At 42.0% G+C, this 19194-nt stretch overlaps 1 protein-coding gene across 3 annotated transcripts in view; it reads left to right on the top strand.

Moving 5' to 3' along the window:
- ASTN2 (astrotactin 2) overlaps positions 1-19194 on the top strand; it is an 898930-nt gene that overhangs the window by 391986 nt on the left and 487750 nt on the right. For all 3 annotated transcript variants that reach the window (XM_082402209.1, XM_082402208.1, XM_082402210.1), the window contains one exon: positions 10738-10905. In XM_082402209.1, the coding sequence (XP_082258335.1) occupies positions 10738-10905 (168 nt within the window). The remainder of the gene's footprint in view (positions 1-10737; positions 10906-19194) is intronic.

Here is a 19194-nt window from a genome sequence, read left to right as displayed (position 1 = left end):
CATATGATATTCCTTCAAATGCTTCAAGGTAAATATTATTCATCCTCTTTTAGATGAGGAAGCTGAGGAAAGGAATATTAAGCAGATGGCAAGGTCATTCAAATAAAAAATGGTAAGGACACTTTTTGAATCCAGGTTTGCCAATTTCAAGGTCTGTGCTTTTCCCACTGAATTCAAAAGAGAAGAGAATAGAAGGTAAGAGATCTAGAGAGAAAGGAACGCACACACGTGTACATACATGCACACATGCACGCACGCAATGACAGACACACAAAAGCAGGCAGGTGCCTGGACCTAATTTGGTCGGTTGGCATTGAACCCACGGTGTGGCGATGAAACAGATCCGGGAGGAATTGCTAATATGGTTATTCTTAGCGCTCACAGTTGTGAGTGAGTCGTCCTTGCCAAACAGGCCCTGACGTTTGTGCAGATTGCTTGGGAAAGGCAAAAAGAAGCGTATTTCATAGAAAAGGGTGGACCAGAAGAAGGGGGGATGGGGCAAGGAATGTAGTTAAGCTGCTGGATCTAGAAAATCACAGGGCACATTCATGCATTTGTTAATTCAGCCAGCCAGTCATGTCCCAGCCACAAATTTTGTATTTTCATTACAAATTTATTGAACCTAATAGGTGCCAGGCATTTCTCCAGGGCCTCTACAATGTTACCTCACTCCTGCAACATTTTTTTTTTTTTAATTTTTATCGACGTATAGTTGATTTACAATGTTGTGTTAGTTTCTGTTCAACAAAGTGAATCAGTTATAAATATATATATATATCCACTCTTTTAAAAATTCTTCTCCCATATAGGTCATTACAGAGTACTGAGTAGAGTTCCTGCAACGTATCTTAAAATAGTATCCCTTGTTCCTGCCCTAGCCAGCTTGCCCCTGGAAATTGTGAAAATCAGAGATGCTGCTGAGATAAGCCATGAATCCACACAGGGGAAATGACCATTCTTGGGTAGACAGGGTAAAGGTTTTCTTCTTTTAAATGAAGCTATTGTCTGACTGTTTCCCAGGCAGGGCCGCCATGTTGCACAGCTCCAGGAGCAACATCTAAATAGGGTACAGTTATTCACAGAATTATCTGTGTCTGTGTATGTACACATACGCAAGCATATATACATAGGCACACTCAATTGTCCAATTATATTGTATATACGAAATATACAATAATATATATACCATGTATGGTATATATGGATAGACATGATTATGCATAGCATGAATTTTTTTTTTTTTTTGCTATGTAAATTTTGTCCCCTGGAATAGTACAACTCAGAGGCCCTAGCCAGGCGCAGTCCTGTTCTTAGGCAACTCAAGTGTTTTTCATTTAATGGTCATAGAACCTCTGTGAAATAACTGTTCCCTTTGTACAGATGTGGAAATGGAGGAGGCTTGCCAAGATTAGGTGATTTGTTCCAGGGTCACACAGTTACTCAGTGGCTGGGCTAGGATTTGGTCCATGCTTGTTTGACTCCAAAATCCAGACCTCTGACTCCCATTCAAGTTCATGTCTTATGTGAGCAACTGACAGAGAGGGAAGTTTTTCAATATTAGTCAGACCTAAAGGATCTTTGAGTTTTAGGAGCAACTGTCCACCACGTTCATTCAAGAAGCACTGATCTTATTGGATCAAAAAGAAATCCAACATTGAGATTGGTTTTGATGCATAAATTCCCAATGAATTAATGAAGAATTTTTTTTTGTTTTAAAGAAAGGAAGAAAAGATAAGCAAATTGTTAAATTAAAAGTAAATAGCTGCTTTTAATCTTTAACCACAATTCTTCTTTAAAATTTTAAGTAACAAAGAAAAACGGGAAGCATTTTATGACTTTGTTCTTCTCCCCTGCTGCCTAGCTTGATACCAAATTGTTATATCTCTGGGGAGAAAAATAATTTTTTGAAACTTCAACACTTTAAACCTCTTTTGTTCAGACTGAAACACCCCTAACTCAACTTTGAAGCAAGAGCAAGGATACATAAAGGCTTGTGGAATTCTGTGGCAATCTGTTTTAGCTAGACTTTGATCACAATTTGAGGTGGGAAAGATAGAAAGCGTAGAAACACAATTGCCTGGAGGAAATATGGGTCTGGCACTACAGGGAAACCTCTATTTGGGGAGAGGGAGCAAGGCTTTGAAACAGCTTTATTTGGAAATAACTCTTTTGCTAACCTGGAACACCAGTGGCCTGTCTATAGCCATGCTTCCTTTTCTGGGACATCTAGTGATGGATTCTTCAATGTTTCTTCTATGACATGGACCTCGCAAGGGTATTAGCATTTCATCTTCCCATCGCAGGATCTCTAGCCTCATGACAACTTACTCTCATGGAATCTATTCTTTTTTTATTTAATTTTTTATTGAAGTGTAGTTAATTTACGATGTTGTGTTAGTTTCAAGTGTATAGCAAAGTGATTCAGATACATATATATATCAGAATATATATATATATATTCTTTTTCAGATTCTTTCCCATTAAAAGTTATTACAAGATACTGAGTATGGTTCCCTGTGCTATACAGTAGGCCCTTGTTTTTGCCTATTTTATATGTAGTAGTGTGTATATGTTAATCCTAAAATGCTAATTTATCTCTCTTCCCCACCCGCCCCCACTATCCTCTTTGGTAACCATAAGTTTGTTTTCTATGTCTGTTGAGTCTATTTCTGTTTTGTAAATAAGCTCATTTGAATCATTTTTTTTTAGATCCCACATATAAGTGATATCATATGATATTTCTCTGTCTGACTTACTTCACTTAATATGGTAATCTCTATGTCCGTCCATGTTGCTGAAAATGGCATTATTTCATTCTTTTTTTATAGACGTTCCTTAAAAAAAACTAAAAATAGGGTTACCATATGACTCTGCAATCTCATCCCTGGGCATATATCCAGAGAAAACTCTAATTCAAAAAGACACATGCACCCCAATGTTCATAGCAGCTCTATTTACAATAGCCAAGACATGGAAGGAACTTAAATGTCCATGGACAGACGAATGGATAAAGAAGATGTGGTGTATATATACAGTGTAATACTCAGCAATGGGATTTATTCTTGATCGTCATTGTGAAATCCTAGAACAAACACTGAGCTAGAAGTCACAGCACTCGGGTTCTGGTCCAGCCTCAACACTTTCCAGCTCTGTTGCCTTGGGAAATTCAGTTCACCTCTTTGACCCTCACCTCCCTCACGGTGCTAAGAGGCTGGGAGTCGTAAAATCTAGGTTTTAGTTATAGACATTTCACTAATCCCAGTGGGATCTGGGGCACATCTCTCTCCTTCCTTAGCCCTCAGTTTCTTTACTTCTAAAAGAAGAGGGTCTCCCTGGAGCATCCATTCTCAGTGAGGACAGTAATACTTCCAAAGGGGTGAAATTGATTCTTGGGAAGTACGGGGAGGGGGGCACAAAAAATCTTACTCCTTTTATGTACAACAAAAGCACAGTACATAAACAGATATACAGTATATCTGTGGTATTAAAAGTTTATGGGTGGGGGAGTGATTAGGGGAAAAAGGTCTAAAAAGGTTCTTTCGTGTGTGATAATAAAAAAAATTAAAAGTCGAGCGGGACTTCCCTGGCGGTCCAGTGGTTAAGACTCTGCGCTCCCAATGCAGTGAGTACAGGTTCGGGTTTGATCCCTGGTCAGGGAGCTAAGATCCCACAAGCCATGTGGCATGGCCATACACAAAAAAAAAAAAATTGAGAAACTCTGGAGTAGAGGAACTCAGAGTTTTCTAACTGTTTAGAATTAAACCTGTAACTTAGCATCATACAATTCTGATCTATTATATGATTGTTCCAAGAAAATTCTGATCTTCACCAAGTTTCTATCTTCCTTAGACCTTAAAAAACAGTATTTTCATGTACAATAAACAAAAGGAAAGGGTAACCTTCTTTCAGTTAGCCACTGGACTATCGTAGCGTTTTCTTAGTGTCTTTCTTCTCCTTGTCATATGTATCTCATTCATATACTTCAGCAAGATTACATATTCATTGCAGCCAAGCCGCCATTCCCTCTGCCCATCCAGTGGTGTTGGGAGTACTTGGAACCAGGTCAGGCAGCAGACTGGGCACCTGTGGAATGAATGAAAATAGCTTAGTTCAGATGAGGGTTTTTATCCCGGACTCCACTAACCCCCAAGGGGTCCATGGATAGAACTCTATTTCAGTTACTGGTTTCCTTTGTAATACTATGCATTATGTTTTATACATTTCAAAACTTTCTTCTGAGAAGTGATCCACGGGGACCAATGACACAAAATAAAGGTTAATAAATGGAGCAAATGCCAGGCTTAAGAGATAGTTGCTGTCAAAAAAGAAGTAATACATCAGTTTGCTAGGGCTGCCATAACAAAGTACCGCAGACTATGTGGCTTAAACAACAGACGTTTATTTCCTCACAGTTCTGGAGGCTGGAAGTCTGAGATCAAGGTGTTGGCAGGGTTTCTTTTGAGGACCCCTCTCCTTGGCTTGTCGATGGCTATCTTATGGCCATCTTCTCCTTGGTCTTCACACGGTCTTCCCTCTGTGTGTGCTTGTATCCTAATCGCTTCTTCATGGAAGGACACCAGCCGTATTGGACCCACCCTGATGACTGCATTTAACCGTAATTACCTCTTAAAAGATCCTTTCAACAAGTACAGTCATATTCTGAGGTACTGGGCGTTAGGATTTCAACAAATGAATTTTGGGGTGGACACAAGTCAGCCCATAACAGATCGAGAGAGTACAGAGAAATAGGTTGAAGTTGATCCAAGGAAAAAAGAAAGAAATGGCAGAAGGGAAAAGAGCTGGAAGGAGAAAGTCAGGTTAAGGCATCAAGGTAAGTGGCAGAGTCCTCTCTCAGAGATGTCTATAAGAGAACCACCCCCCAACCCTGCGACCCTAGAGAGCCGTTGCTCTCTCCCAGAGGCTGAGCACCTCCAGCTACCCACACTGGCTCTGCTCCCTCTCCCAAACCCTCAAACTCTTGTTTTTAACCTTGTTTTTGCAGATTTGATCACTCCTTAAACAGTGTTCAGTCAATGGCTGGTGGTAGAATGTATTCATTCTACATTCTGTGGGGTTCTGTGGATTGGGGGGTTGGGGGGAGAGGTAGGAGTGGGTGCATTCTTCAGGGGTCTATTGGGCTGAAGGTAGATGCGCTCCTTATTTCTGCTTCATCACACTTTGTTTTTCCTCCTATGTCCCAGAAAGACGCTTCTCCCAGGTCCAAGTCAGATGGGATCCTCATGGGGAAACATGATGTAACAGAAAGAAGGAAGCCTGTAATTATTTTGCACCCAAAGAAAGAGGGAACAGAAGAGAGAGCAGAATACGTTGGGCTAAAAAAATTCCCTGAGCTTCCTATGTGAAGACCATCTTTCAGCCATACAATCCTTCCCTCCTCTGCTCCCCATTCACCACTGTGACCAGAGCCTTCTTTTGAAATTTTCTATCCATGGTTTTCAGAGGTCTGTGTCATGATTTGAGGTGTAATGAAAGAGATTTGCACGGCTGTCTGGCTCTCCAGGCGGTTTTGTCTGATGCTACCTCCTTCCGTGGTATTTTTAGTTCTCATCTGTAGCTCTCTGTGTCTTTGGGGCTGATGTGCCTCTGGCTTTTCCGACTCCACTACGGAGTGTCCTGAGCTCCCCAGCTCACCCCGATCTATGCCACACAGTTACAGAAGCAGGCTTATAATCAATGTAATTGAAGATCAGAGTTAATGAGTACCTCCGTGCCCAGGCGGTCCCCTGAGCAACGCCGCACTTCAGATGCAAAATAAGGAAACGATTGGGCTGAAATGAAAATCCATTTGGCTAATTAGATGATGTATATTCCCACAGCCAGTGAGAGAAAAATATGTATATATTTTAAAATAAGGAAACATGACATTTTGAAGTTGAGATTTTGGCAAAGATTCATTCCGGAGTCATTGCACTCTGAGGAAATTGACTTGAGCACAAAAGAAGACTCTCAGAGCACCCAGAAAAAGGGAATGCATTTGATCCAAAGTCAAGAAAATAAAACAGGGGTCCGCTGGAAAACTAGAGATATATGAGACACATGGAATAAGGCATTTTTATTCCTTTCCTGTGTAAATATTTATTCTCGAAGTACTGGTAGAATTTACCCAGGGAGAACTGCTTGCTACTCTTTGGCTTATAACACTTTCTCTCTCCCTTCCCCCGTCCTCATTCAACACACACATGCACACATACACAACACACACACACATCTTCTGAACCTCCACTATACTCTAAGCACAGTGGTGATAGCACAGTTACATAAGGCACGGTCTTTGCCTTCAAGAAATACACAATCTAGATGGGAGAGTAAGAAAAAGGGGATTAGAACCACTCATGCTTTGCCTTAGATTTGCCACTTTGAACTTCCTTCCTTCCTTCCTGGACTACAAGTTTTCAGTGGACGGACACCATGTTTTGCTCATCCAGAGCATAGGAACAGGGCATGGCACATAGTAGGCGCTTTATTTGTTAAATGAACAAATGTATGAATGAATGGATGAATCTATAACAGGGCATATATAGCTGTTAGTTGAGTGGAATACCTTGTACGTATTAGAGAGATTAAGAGGCATATGAGCCAGGTCTGAAGCCGAGGCTTAAGGGGCAAATTCCGCCTCAGCTTTCGCCTAGTTTGTTGTTCTTTTTTGCATTCTTCAAGGTCTAGCTTAAAGATCGACTCTTTTAATGATTCCTCTCCGATCCCCCTTTTTCCTTCCCCTTATGTCCACTTAATGCCCATCCCTTTCAGGCAGTTCTTACAACGCTCTAGGATGTATTATATCTACCTGTGCATACGTTTGATCTCCCTCATTATTCTACAGATTTCTTGATGGAATCAGTCTGTTTTTCAATCTTTGTGTCTATTTCTTACTCAAGGAGCAGTTTAATAACTGTTGGCTGAATGAACACATGGCTTAAGCCTTGATTAGATTTTCAGTTACTTCCTTTCACTCTCTGATATGGCAGCTCCCTGCCACACACCTTTGCTCATTCACACGGAGTCCCTCTGGCATCTCTAATCATCCACATCACAAGCCCATGGGGTGAACAAGAGCTCATGAGCCACGATAGCAAAGTTCAAGTTTTGCTTTGGAACTAGGGAGACTCTGAAGGGCTAATCTTGTGTTCTGGCTCCCACAGGCTGAAAAAAACTAAACTTTGGGATCAATGAGGAAGCATTTCTACTTCCCCATTCCATCATAAAGTAAGCTGAACTTTCCTCTAGTCAAGCATGGAACTTTGATTTCATTATTTCATTCAACAGATAGTCACCAAGCTCCTAGTATGCGCAAAGCCTTTTTACTGAGAGCTGGATTGAAACAGAGTAATGAACAAATCATGACTTCTTCCCTGCAGGAGATCACAACCTATCAGAGAAAGCAAAAGCCCTTCAACACTATAGGAACACACTGAAGGGGGATGCACAGACTCCCAGAGGAGGAGTAGAAAGACCAAGGAAGGCAACTCTGCCTGATACCCAACCAAAGCTCCAATTCTCAAGACAGTCTGGAATAATGGGCAGGTCCCAGCTTTGAATGCTGAAAAACCTGGGTTCAGTTTCCACTTGGACCACTTACTAGTTGTGCAAGTTTGGCTAAGTCAACATCTCTCTGAACTTCATGTTGTCCTTCTGTAAAAGCAGGGACATACCTATGCTGCAAGGCTCTTGTAAGGATTAAGTGAGCATTCATCCCAGGATCTGGACCAGAGAGTGCGTTCAAAGGATGGTAACTTCCTCGTGTCATTAAACCAACAGTACACCTTGGCGTAGTGTCTTTTTAAAGAAGCTGAGGATAACCTGCTCTTGAGTGAGTCACTTCCAATGAGAATCATATTTCTCATGTTTGAAAAGATCTGTTAACCAGTATTGCATTCAGAGCTTCCAAGCTCATAAGAAATCCAAATAGTAATCAAAATAGCTCCAGCAAGTTGAGATTCCCCCATGTGCCAGGGACTTCACGTACTATAGTGGATGTTGTAATGCTGCTTCCAAATCTCTCATTAGAACAGGGGCACTCATTCCCCCAGCCGCCTGGAATGTTGACGGTTGACCACTCTCTCTGAGTCTTCCTTGGAGAAATGCCCTCCATTAAAAGGGACCACTTCATCCAAGTTTATGTCCCTTCCCCAGGGATGTCTTACAGCCTATGACTGGCTATGGGGATACGAAGACCTGACACCCTTATCTTGATTTGGAACAACTCTGAAGGACCATCTCAGTTCCAGGGCTTCCCGTGGGATCATCTGAGCGCTTTGCTACAACGGCATGGCGATCTACCTTCTCCCTCTGCCCAGTCCCACTTTGCTCATGCCCTCACAAGAGAACACCCCAAAAAACCTCCTGCATGCCAGTCTCTGCCATTGAGTCTGATTTCTGGTGAACCTGACCTAAGACAAATGTGTTGTCTCATTAAATCTTTATCTTTTTTTAACCCTGTGAAGGGGAAATCGGTATCCACAGCTTTCATAGGATATAACTGAGGATTTGTTTTCTTGTCCGTTTACAGAGCTGGTGGGTAGCAGAGTGAAGATCTGAATACATATCTTGCTGACTCTATTCTCTTTATCCCTGTGCTGTGTAGCTTTCCTAAAGTAGTGGGATTAGCCAAACTCAGCCCTGGGACATAATTCAATATCCATCCCTCAGTCTTTAGTGAGAATAAATACAAGAATTATCCACTTAAACAGCATGACTGTGCTTTTTAAAAGAAAAATCTGTAGTTGATACTGACGTTCGGTGCCTTGCACAAGGACCCATGTGACATGTTTCTGCTCGGGCTTAGTTCCAGAGGGGAAAATATGGCTTTGGAGATCGATTTGCATATCTCCCCTTGCCAGAAATTTAAAATATGGAATCCAACAGACTTCTTCTTTTTTTGCTTTAGCTGCCAAGGATTTTAAGGCCAACTTCAAATGTGGTCATTTCCTTTTCTCCCAGCCCGATGCTATCTACTCCTAATGCTTTTCATGTAGAGTCCTCTTTCATCCTCACCAAAACCATATTGTCCGCTGTGCTTTTATTTAGGAACTCATCCTATACGATGATATAAATCATAACATGTGTATGACTTAGAGAAGATAACATTGGCTGCCATGCCCATATCCTTTCCAGGGAATCTTAGATCCTCAGGGCAGCCAGGTAGGGTCTGACGTGGCCCTGCCTCTCTGACCATTGCCCATTGGACCACAGCTGGGTACCAGAGGCAAGACAAACCTGACCATTGGTTAGCCAGCAGGGTCTGATGGGACCTGACAGAGAGGTTGCTGCCAAACCCACAGGATGTCTATTAATTGAGTCCCTCTTTGGAAAATTTAAATTGCATACATGGAAAGATTTTGTTGCTTGATAGTGAGGTAGAGAGAAGCAGATGTAGGGAGAGAAGCCAAGTCATGCTAATTTTGAAACAATTTAAGATCTCCTTCTGCTGAGGTCTCTAGATCTGCCATAAATCTAGAACCACTCTCCAAGTCCAGCTTTGTGAAACCTGGTCCTATTTGACCTCTTTTTTCCCCCGTTTCCCTCTGTGAAATTCTACCTTCACTATATTCCTACATATATACACTCACCATTTACACCCAATATGCGGCCACCCTCAGTGGGCTTCTGCTCCTTGACCCCAAAGAATATATGTAATATATATATGTGTATATATGTATGTAACCCATATATGGCTGTGTAAGTGTGTATGCGTGTGTGTGGGGGGGGTCTTTTGTTTGGCCTACACAAGCTTTCAAGAACAAATTTAAACCATCATTTCCAAATTGGTTGATCACAGTAAAAATCTAAATTTTCAGCCTCCCCTGATGAAAACCTGAAGTCCTTGCACCACTTACCTTTAGACCCATTTGGCAAGAGCTGGCTAGAGCTGAGTTGCAGCTGCTCCATTTTGATAGAGCCTGTACTACCCAGTTCACCCCAAACTCCATCTTTCCTTATTATATCCCAACATTAAGGCATCTTCCATTGCATGAGTGCTGCTTTTCTTTTAGAGGTGCTACAGATTTCTTTGACTCCATCTCTCTCTCTCTCTTTCTTTCTTTCTCACCCTCTCTTTCTCTATCTCTCATACAATAAAACAAAACAAAACGCAACCTAGGCCAGGGGGCCAGGACGCTATTTCCCTTATGCTCAGCCAGTGGTTTCGAGGAATATAATCTGCCTTCCCCCTGTGGGGTATTAGTGACCCCTGTTCCAAGGGGGATGCCTGGGTGACAGAAACAAAAGCTTTTTTTATATTTTAAATTTGAATATTTAATCATTCTTTACTAGGACAAATGAGGCACTGGCTAAGCACTTTATCTACATTAATTTATTTCATTTTCACAACAGTGAGGTGGGTTCCGTTACTATTCCTATTTACAGATGATGTAGCCAAGGCCCAGAGGCATTGAGTGACTTGTCCAAAGTCCACGGCTGGTAAAAGTGGATCCAGGATTTGAACCCAAGTCTCTCTCAGTCCTAAGGGCCTGACTCTTTAGCACTAGGCTGAACTGCCTCTCATGTCTGACTTGCCTGTCTCCATTGGCTGCTGACACCATGACTGGCACGTTGTAGATGCTCTGTGAATGTGTGTAGCTAAGCGAGAACAGAGGACCTGGGATGGTGGGGCGGATGGCTTGTATGCACCTGTCTCTGTTCCTGCCCTGCAGCATCAGTGGCAAGACACCTGTACCCTAAAATCGTGGAGAAAGTAGCTCTCTCTCTGTTTCCCCACAGGGAGCAGCTTTGTGGTGAGTGAAGGGAGCTACCTGGACGTCTCCGACTGGTTGAACCCGGCCAAGCTGTCCCTGTATTACCAGATCAACGCCACCTCCCCATGGGTGAGGGACCTCTGTGGACAGAGGACCACGGATGCCTGTGAGCAGCTCTGTGACCCAGAAACCGGTGAGCCACGAGCAGGGCTGGGGATGGAGGGAGAGAGGGTGTCGGCTGGAAGATGGTCTGCACTCCTTCTGCCTGAAGAATCATGGCTTCTGAGTGATTGACAAGGGGCTTTATGTAAAGGTCCATCAATCCCACTGGTGGTTAAACTATGTGCTGCCATGGCCTGACAACAAAGCAAATTCTTATAAAACCACAGCATCTCCGAAAGGACCACGGAGAACATCTCGTCCAATTTCAGCAAAGCAGAGTGTCTGAATGTCACCAGACGTCCCTGAGCTTAGATCCTATCTATCAATACCTTTTACTAGCTGGGTATTCTTTATCATTTTTTTTTATCTTTATTGAAATATAACTGACATATAACATTGTATAAGTTTAAGGTGTACAATGTGATGATTTAATACACATATAAATGATTACAGCAATAAGGTTCATTAACACTTCCATCACCTTACTTTTTTTGTGTATGTGGTGATAACATTTAAGATCTACTCTCTTAGGAGTTTCCCACATATAATACCACATGGTTAACCGTTCACCATTCTGTACATTAGATCCCCAGAACTTTTTCACCTTAACTGGGGAGATGTTGGCTATAGGGTACAAACTAGCTGGGCATTCTTTAGCAAGATGCTTTCTCTCTCTGAGTACTAGAGAATGAAAGTAGCATCTAACTCACAAGCCTGTTGTTAGGATTAAATGAGATAATGTATGGAAATCTCTTAGTATACTCATTTATTCATTCATTTGGCAGATATTTATTGAGTAGCTGGGCACTTTTCTAGGCATTGGTGACATAGCAGTGAACAAAAAAGGCAAAATCTCTGTCCTAATTAAGTTTATATTCTACAGAGACATTAAATTTGCACTGCCTGAGACGGTAGCCACTAGCCACCTGTGGCTGTTTAAATTTAAGTTAATTAAAATTAAAGTAAACATTTCCTCAGCCATGTTAGCCACATTTCAAGTGCTCCATAGCTAATGTGTCCAGTGACTACCTCTTGGAGGACTCGGGACATTACCATCATTGCAGAAAGTTCTGTGGAACAGTGCTGCAATAGGCAAACAGGTAAATGTGGATATACTGTGTCAGGGGATGATAAATGCTGGGTGGAGAGCACGAAGCATAAGGGATGCTGAGCTGGGAGTAGGGGCGGAGTTGTTATTACAGAAAGGGTGGTCAGGGAAGGCTTCTCCAAGGTGGTAACATTTGAGCCGGCACTTTAAGATGGAGACGGTGGAAGCCATGCTAACATCTGGGGGGAAAGCATTCTAGGCAGAGAGAATAGCAAGGGACAGCCTCTGCAGCAGGAGCACAGGAAGATCCCATGGATTCAGTACTAGCAGGAAGACCAGTATGGTTGGAGGGGAGAGAGAGAGAAGTTAGGATGCAAACTTGAAAAGAAGCTTGGGAAGGGGGTGGTGATGGGGGGAGGTTGGAAGGCCTTATATAGGAAAAGGACTTTGGATGTTACTCTGAGTGAGATGAGAAGTCATTGGAGGATTCTGAGCAAAGGAGCAACATGATCCGACCTACATTTTAACAGGACCACTCTGACTGCTGTGTGACAAATCAACTTAGAGGGCGTTCAAGGGCACTGTTTTTCCAATGTAGACAGGAGTTGGTAGTGGCTGGGAACACAGGGATTAGGGGAGAAGATGGTGATAAGTGATCAAATTCTGGATATATTTAGAGTGTAGACTTGACAGAACTTGTTATTGGATATGGAAGATGAGAAATAAAGAGGAGTCAAAGATGATTCCAAATCATTCAGTCTGAATAGTGACATGACAGACTTATCATTTATTGAGTCAGAAGCTGCTGTAGGCGGGTCAGGGCTGAGGTGAAGGGGATCAAGACTGCTATTTTGGATATTAGTTCAAGATGACTCCTAAACATCAGGTAGAGATGAAAAATAGGCATTTGAATCCAAAAGTCGTATTCAAAGAAGAGGTCTTATCTGGAGATAGAAATTTGTGAGTCAACAACATATGGATACTATTAACCCAAAAGACACCATCTTATTTACAGTTATTGCTTAGTAAATGGACAGCATCTTACTCATAGTTGTTGGCCAAGAGTTATTAATGTCCACAAACAGGGAAATAGGAGTTAGAGAGGAGAAAAGCTTACCAAGATCACAAAGCAAGTTAGAAATGAAGCTGGTATTAGAACCCCAGTTCTCCTTCTCCCCATCCTGTGCTCTTCCCTACAACTCATACTGGTATATTTTTCTCTGCAATTTCACCTGCCTCTCCATTAACAAGATTCTGGCCATCTTGCCTGAAAATCTCACTGTACTGATGCCGCGAGGAAGCCTCTGTAGAGCTGAGGAGACTCAGTGGCCCAGGTCAAGAGTTTGCTTCCTCTACCCAAATTCTCTTCCCCTTCTCCATGGGGCAGCAATTCAGGAGTAAGGAGGGGGATTCTCCAGGCTAACCCCTGTGTCTCTGCAGAATCAGGCAAGGATTAGGCTTTCTAACCATCATTCCCTCCTTATCCTTTAGTTGGGAGCCTATATTCAGACACATTTTTCCAGCCTTTACATAGGCCTACTGGGGAAGCTATTCAGAAAATGTGATGCAACTCTAGTATACCATTGGACCAGATAGCTGAATCTTCTTTCTCTTAATTAAAACATTTAGACTTTAAGGCACTGACACCCTAAGGAGTGTCCCTTTACCCCCAACACACACACACACACACACACACGCACACGCACACGCACACACACACACACACGCATACACATGCACTCAACCCCTTAGAGTTGAAGATGTTGCTAGAATCCACTGGGTTGACCTTCTCAACTTTATCACTGATGATACTGATACCCAGAGAAGAAAGATAAAAGGAACAAAGTCACACAGCCAGCAGGTGGCAGAGCCAGGATTCAAACCTAGGATCCTGTGCTCCTAACCAATGCTTCTCAAGCCCTCAGTAGGTCTAGAGTGAGGCCTAAGATTCTACATCCCTAAAAGGCTGTCAGCTCTTGCTGATATTTCTGACCCAAGTACTACCCTTGGTACAGCAAAGCTCTAACCTCTTCTTCCCAAATAGTCCTCTCATGTTCTAAACAAACAGCGAGAGGCCCAGTCGCCATGTTTGTTAATTCATTATTTATCTTGACAAAATCACGCTCACTTTTATCACTTTATCTTCTGCCTCTATTTGTCACATACCATGGGCTCTAGGTACACTGATACCGTGCTTCCTTGAAGGCACCATGCCTTTTCATGCCTGCATCCCTTTCACGGGCTGTTTTCCTCCCCCTTGAAATGTCTTTCTCCTCCTTTTACTTGGAGACCAGGGGCTCTTTTTATTTCCATTTCATGAAGCCCAAACATCCTTCCTCTCAGAGGCATTCATGACTCGCCACCCCCAGCCCTGACCAAACTCAGGGGTCCTCCTCTCTGCTCTCATAGCCTCCGTGCCTCCCTGTGTTATAGCCCTTGTGCCTGGGCAGTCATTGTTCTTTCCTTGTCTGGATCTATCACCAGACTGTAAGCTTTGCTAGGGGCTGGAGAGGGGGATTCAAAGCATGTGTCTTGCCCATCTGTGTATCTTTAAAACTTATCATTATACTGACATGTAATTCATTCACAAAAAAAAAAGAAAGGGGGAAGGAGGGAGAGAGGGAAGGAGGGAGGAAGGAAGGACATTTCCCTTCCCATGCTCCTTGAAAAAATTTGATTCACCAATTTTCAGCTTCTTCCTCCATATCCACTTACATATAAACTCAGATTAAATATTTTCCAGCACTAGAGAAATTGGGTCACCAAGAGCTGTCCAGTAGCCAGACCAGCTAGAGAGTCTCACCCTCCCAAGAACGTTCCCCTTTGCATTCTCCTCTCTGCTCACATTCACAATACTCCCACCCCCCAAACACCCTATGCAGAGTTTTACCTTCTGACTAGAGTTCAGGCTCTTCCCTCTACCTGAAATTTCTTCTATCCTTTAATTATCTACTTTCCAAAATTCTATTTTCTTAATTACCTCTCATTTCCTCTCTGTAGAATGGATGACTTCTACAGTATCACCAGAGTTTTCTGTTGACTAAAAATTTGTTTAAAGCATGAGTTATTATTTGGAAACTACAACGCTAAAATGTAAGCTCCTTCAAGCTTACTACTGTATCTTATTTATCCTTCAGCAGAGCACCTTGCTCTTATAAATCACAAGACATAAAGGGATGGGGTGATCTACAGATAAAGAGTGGAAATAGGAACATAAGTTCCCTGAATATATTTTCATGGGGCTTGACTCAAACCCACTATGTAAAATTTATTTCAATTTGTTATATCCGTTCAAGCAAGATTTTCTTAATTCCACAGATGCATTAAGTCTTGTGTGTTCAGTGCTATGGGAAATCACAGACAAACTGGACAATGTTCCTGCCTTCATGGATTTCACATTTTTGCTGGGATAAAAATAATACGCTCCTCTACAGCTATTATAAAAGACACAATGTAGAATAAATCAAGAACAGGCATTTATAGAGTACCTCATGCCTGGAGAAAAGGGAGAAATGTATTCTAGATGGGAATTTCTGGAGCTCCATCATGGAAAAGATGACCTTTTAGCTGAGCCTTGTAGAATCAGTAGGGAGTATGAATAAAAGGTGCTTGAGCAGAGGAATCTTGATGATGGAGAAAGAGAGGGAGTAAGTCTAGAGGGATTCCCAGAAGCAGAGAGCAGCATAGCTGGGCTGGCCTCTGGAGAATGTGCTACATGTGAGGTAGAGGAAGAGAACTAGGGGAATGGAAGGAGATAAGGCTGGAAAGGTGGGGTGAAGAGAGCTCCCAGAAAGATGAGGATCTGACGATTCTGGGAACCACCAGGGATTTTAGTAAGGCTACATCGGCCACTGAAAAAGGGAAACCTGCCTTCTATCTATCCAGTTGTTTTAGGGAACATCTAACTGCCCAAGGGAATAGCTGGGTGTTCTCTCCTCAGCCTTCCACCAAGAATTAGAATTTGGGGAAGTCATGGAAAAACAAAACCCCCAAGCCCTGTACATATTCAGATCTTAGATCTGACAAAAGTGGCTTAGCTTCCCTTAAATGAGCCCTGCCTTCTGTGGGTGGGATCTATAGGGCTGAACCAAGTCATGGAGTCCAAGTTCTGATCATCATGCCTTAATGCTTTATTGGATGTGTCGGCAAGAAGGATCATTCTTCCCAACTGACCAGAAAGGAGAAGGAAACTGGGGAGATATTGTTGCTGAAGAATATATAATTGCCGTGATGTGTGAAGGAGCCTGGTCAAGTTTTCCTGACTCTGTGCCATAGCCCAGCTCAGGTGTGTTTTTCCAGGGATTTCAATAATTAGTACCACCTGCAGGGCTGATTATGGAATTGATTCCAGAGTGTGCTGGAGCTGGCTTGTATGGAGTTAAAATCTGAGTTTATATATAGGCGGAAATAGAGGAAGAAACTGAAAGTTGGTGAATTCGATGTTTTCAAGGAGCATAGAGAGGGAAATCTCCTTCCTTTCTCTCTCCCTCCCTCCCTCCCTCCCTCCCTTTCTTCCTCCTTTCATTATTTTCTGTGAACTCATGAGAGTCGATTGTTACCATCTCATCCCAGCTCTTTGTTCAGTTCTGTCATGCAGGTAGCTTGGAAACTGGCTGTGATGAGAGTATTTATACCCAACAAAATTGGTAAATGTTACAAACCATGGCTTATTTTCTTTGGAAAGCCAATCGTTAAACATTTACCATCATAACAGTGGATGGGATGAGAACAAACTAATCAAGGACCAAGGCAAAGAAGAGTCTCAGTGATGGCTCAGAGAAGGCTTGAAAACGTTGCCGGAGGGCGGCATTATGCTCCCTTCCAGAATAAACTACCATTACCCTTCAGCTCTCTGAAGGTAGGAAGTGAACATTCAAGGACTACGTGCTGTGGTCTGATCAAATGCAGCACCGCACAGTCCAAATGATCAGGCCTTGACCTTAAGAATGGGGAGAGTGACAGTGGGTAAAGGGGATCAACTCTATGGTGATGGGTGGAAACTCAATTTTTGGTGGTGAGCATGTTGGAATGTGTACAGAAGTAGAAATACAATGTGCACATGAAATGTACAGTGTTACAAACCAGCTACCTCAGTAAAAGTAGTTTAGAAAATGTCATCATGGGTGAATCTTAGTGTGAAACAGCTTTAGTAAATTTCTGCAGATGGGTGGTATCATGTTAAATTCTGTATACAGGATCATTGACGGTATGGCCCCAAACCACATGAGGCAGGTAACTGCAGAACACTAACTCATTTAGTCACTAATTCTTTCACCTATTCGTTTATTCATTCAAGCCTTTAGTGAACCAGAGTAGAATTGGAATATCCTTTGGAATCCTACAGAACTAGGTTCAAATGCTTGCCTTTCTGTTTACTGACTTTGGCAGGTCATTTAACATATCCAAGCCTCATTTTTACATATACAAAAAGAGGCAGATAATTCCCATTTTGCACAGCTGTTGTGAGAAGAAGATGAAAAATCACATTTAAAATGCACTTGGTATGGTACCTAATTTATGGTGGGCACTCAAAACATAGTGTCTACTGCTATTTTATAATCAGTTATTTAGTCCGTAGTGTCTTCACTTCATTAATTTAATAAACATTTCAATTAATTTAATAACTATTTTATGAAATACCTTTAGTTCAGCAATGCACAACTGTGTTAGATTATGTGAGAAGAAAGTAAGATACAGCCTCTGGCCTCTAAGACCTGAGCACCTAATGAAGAAACTTTCAGTAACCTGGATGTTTCCATCTGCTGGCTTTTCATTTAGTCCTTGTGTGACTTTTAAACGTGTACAATGAAAAAAGCCATAGGCTCTCAATCCTACTGCCAGCTTTGCCACAGATTTGTCATTTGACCTTGGGCATGTCATGTATTGTGAACTTCATATTCCTTCTTTTCAACAAGGAGATTAGTGGAAACATAATTTTAATGCAAGAAAGGTCCCTAGCGATCATCTAGTCTGATCTATTGAAGGTCACAGAGGCTAAGCAGGTTGCCTGGTGTCACTCAGTCAATTAGTGGCAAGATACGAATTACAACCCTGAATAATTCCTATGATACTTTCCAGCTTAAAATTCATGTTTCTGTGACCTTTTAAGCACTAATAACTTAGAACATAAGTATGATTGAAACAATTTGTAAATGGCATTTAAAGCAGATTGGATTTTCTTTTCAAATTGATAGAGATGTCAGTCATGTTTGCCATCACATGCAGTTTATTTTCATGTCTTCAGCAGACACTTTTCATTTACAATTGGATATGAAATGAGAATACAAAGTGTGTAGTTATGTCCTATGTATGTCTTATAATGTACTAAATGTTTCCAGTTGTTTATAGATTGTTTCTGTTATTTGCTGATCCCTGTATTATTAACGTTTAAAGGGACACAAGGACTTTATGAAGTTGTAAAGACCAAGAATTCACAGAGAATAAGAATGTCTCTGCCTTGAAGGGGATTGTAGCATGGGTGGTTTCTAGGTAATGTAGTAGATAACATAGGGTTTACGTTGGGTGGTGCTTAGTGAGATGTGCAGTTAAATAAGTTGAGATCTATCCAAAGAGAGCCAACTTTCTGGCAGACCAGAGAGGAGAAATTTATATATGAGAACATAAGTTTTATAAATAGTTGACCTTTGCTCATCTTGTTTATTGCTGCGTATCAGGTACTGAAACAGTTCCTGCATCAATACATCTTTTCTTGAACGAATAAATGAGTGAGTGAATGAATGAGTGAATTAATGAATGCATGAGAAGCAAGTTTCAGTTGCTGAAAGGTCAAGGGTTGGTTAGTGGGTTGGGTGTAGAGTTCTGGAGTCAAGACCAGGAGTAGCCCTAAGGGTGCTGACAATGACATTTCGGCTAAGTGTGTTTTTGCTGAAGATTTTTATCTGGGACAATTAATTCTCTGCTGAAAGTCACCTTCTCCCTTGAGCTCGGTATCACTAGTCTTTCTTGAACTCAGAGTAAGCTCTGTCCTTTATCTGGTGAGGATCGATCCACGTCCAGCTATGCTGTTACCCCAGTGGACCTCAACTGGGGAAATCAGTCCTTCATAAAGTGAGCCACCGATCCTCAGAACCCAAAATGCTCTCCACCTCACCATTCCTTGGTCCCGAACTTTACTGGGAGCTGTATTAAACAAAACTCATCTAAACTGACTGTAAATTAATGAACCCAACGCCTTATTTTGCAGACATACAAGATAATGGAAACAAACTATCCAACACCATTTCCAACTAAAGACGTTCAAACAACAACAGA

This window comes from Balaenoptera borealis, assembly GCF_965194805.1.
Source record: "Balaenoptera borealis genome assembly, chromosome: 8".
Lineage (NCBI taxonomy): Eukaryota > Metazoa > Chordata > Mammalia > Artiodactyla > Balaenopteridae > Balaenoptera > Balaenoptera borealis.
Note: the sequence above shows the minus strand (reverse complement) of the source record. Positions and strands in the feature narration are given on the sequence as shown.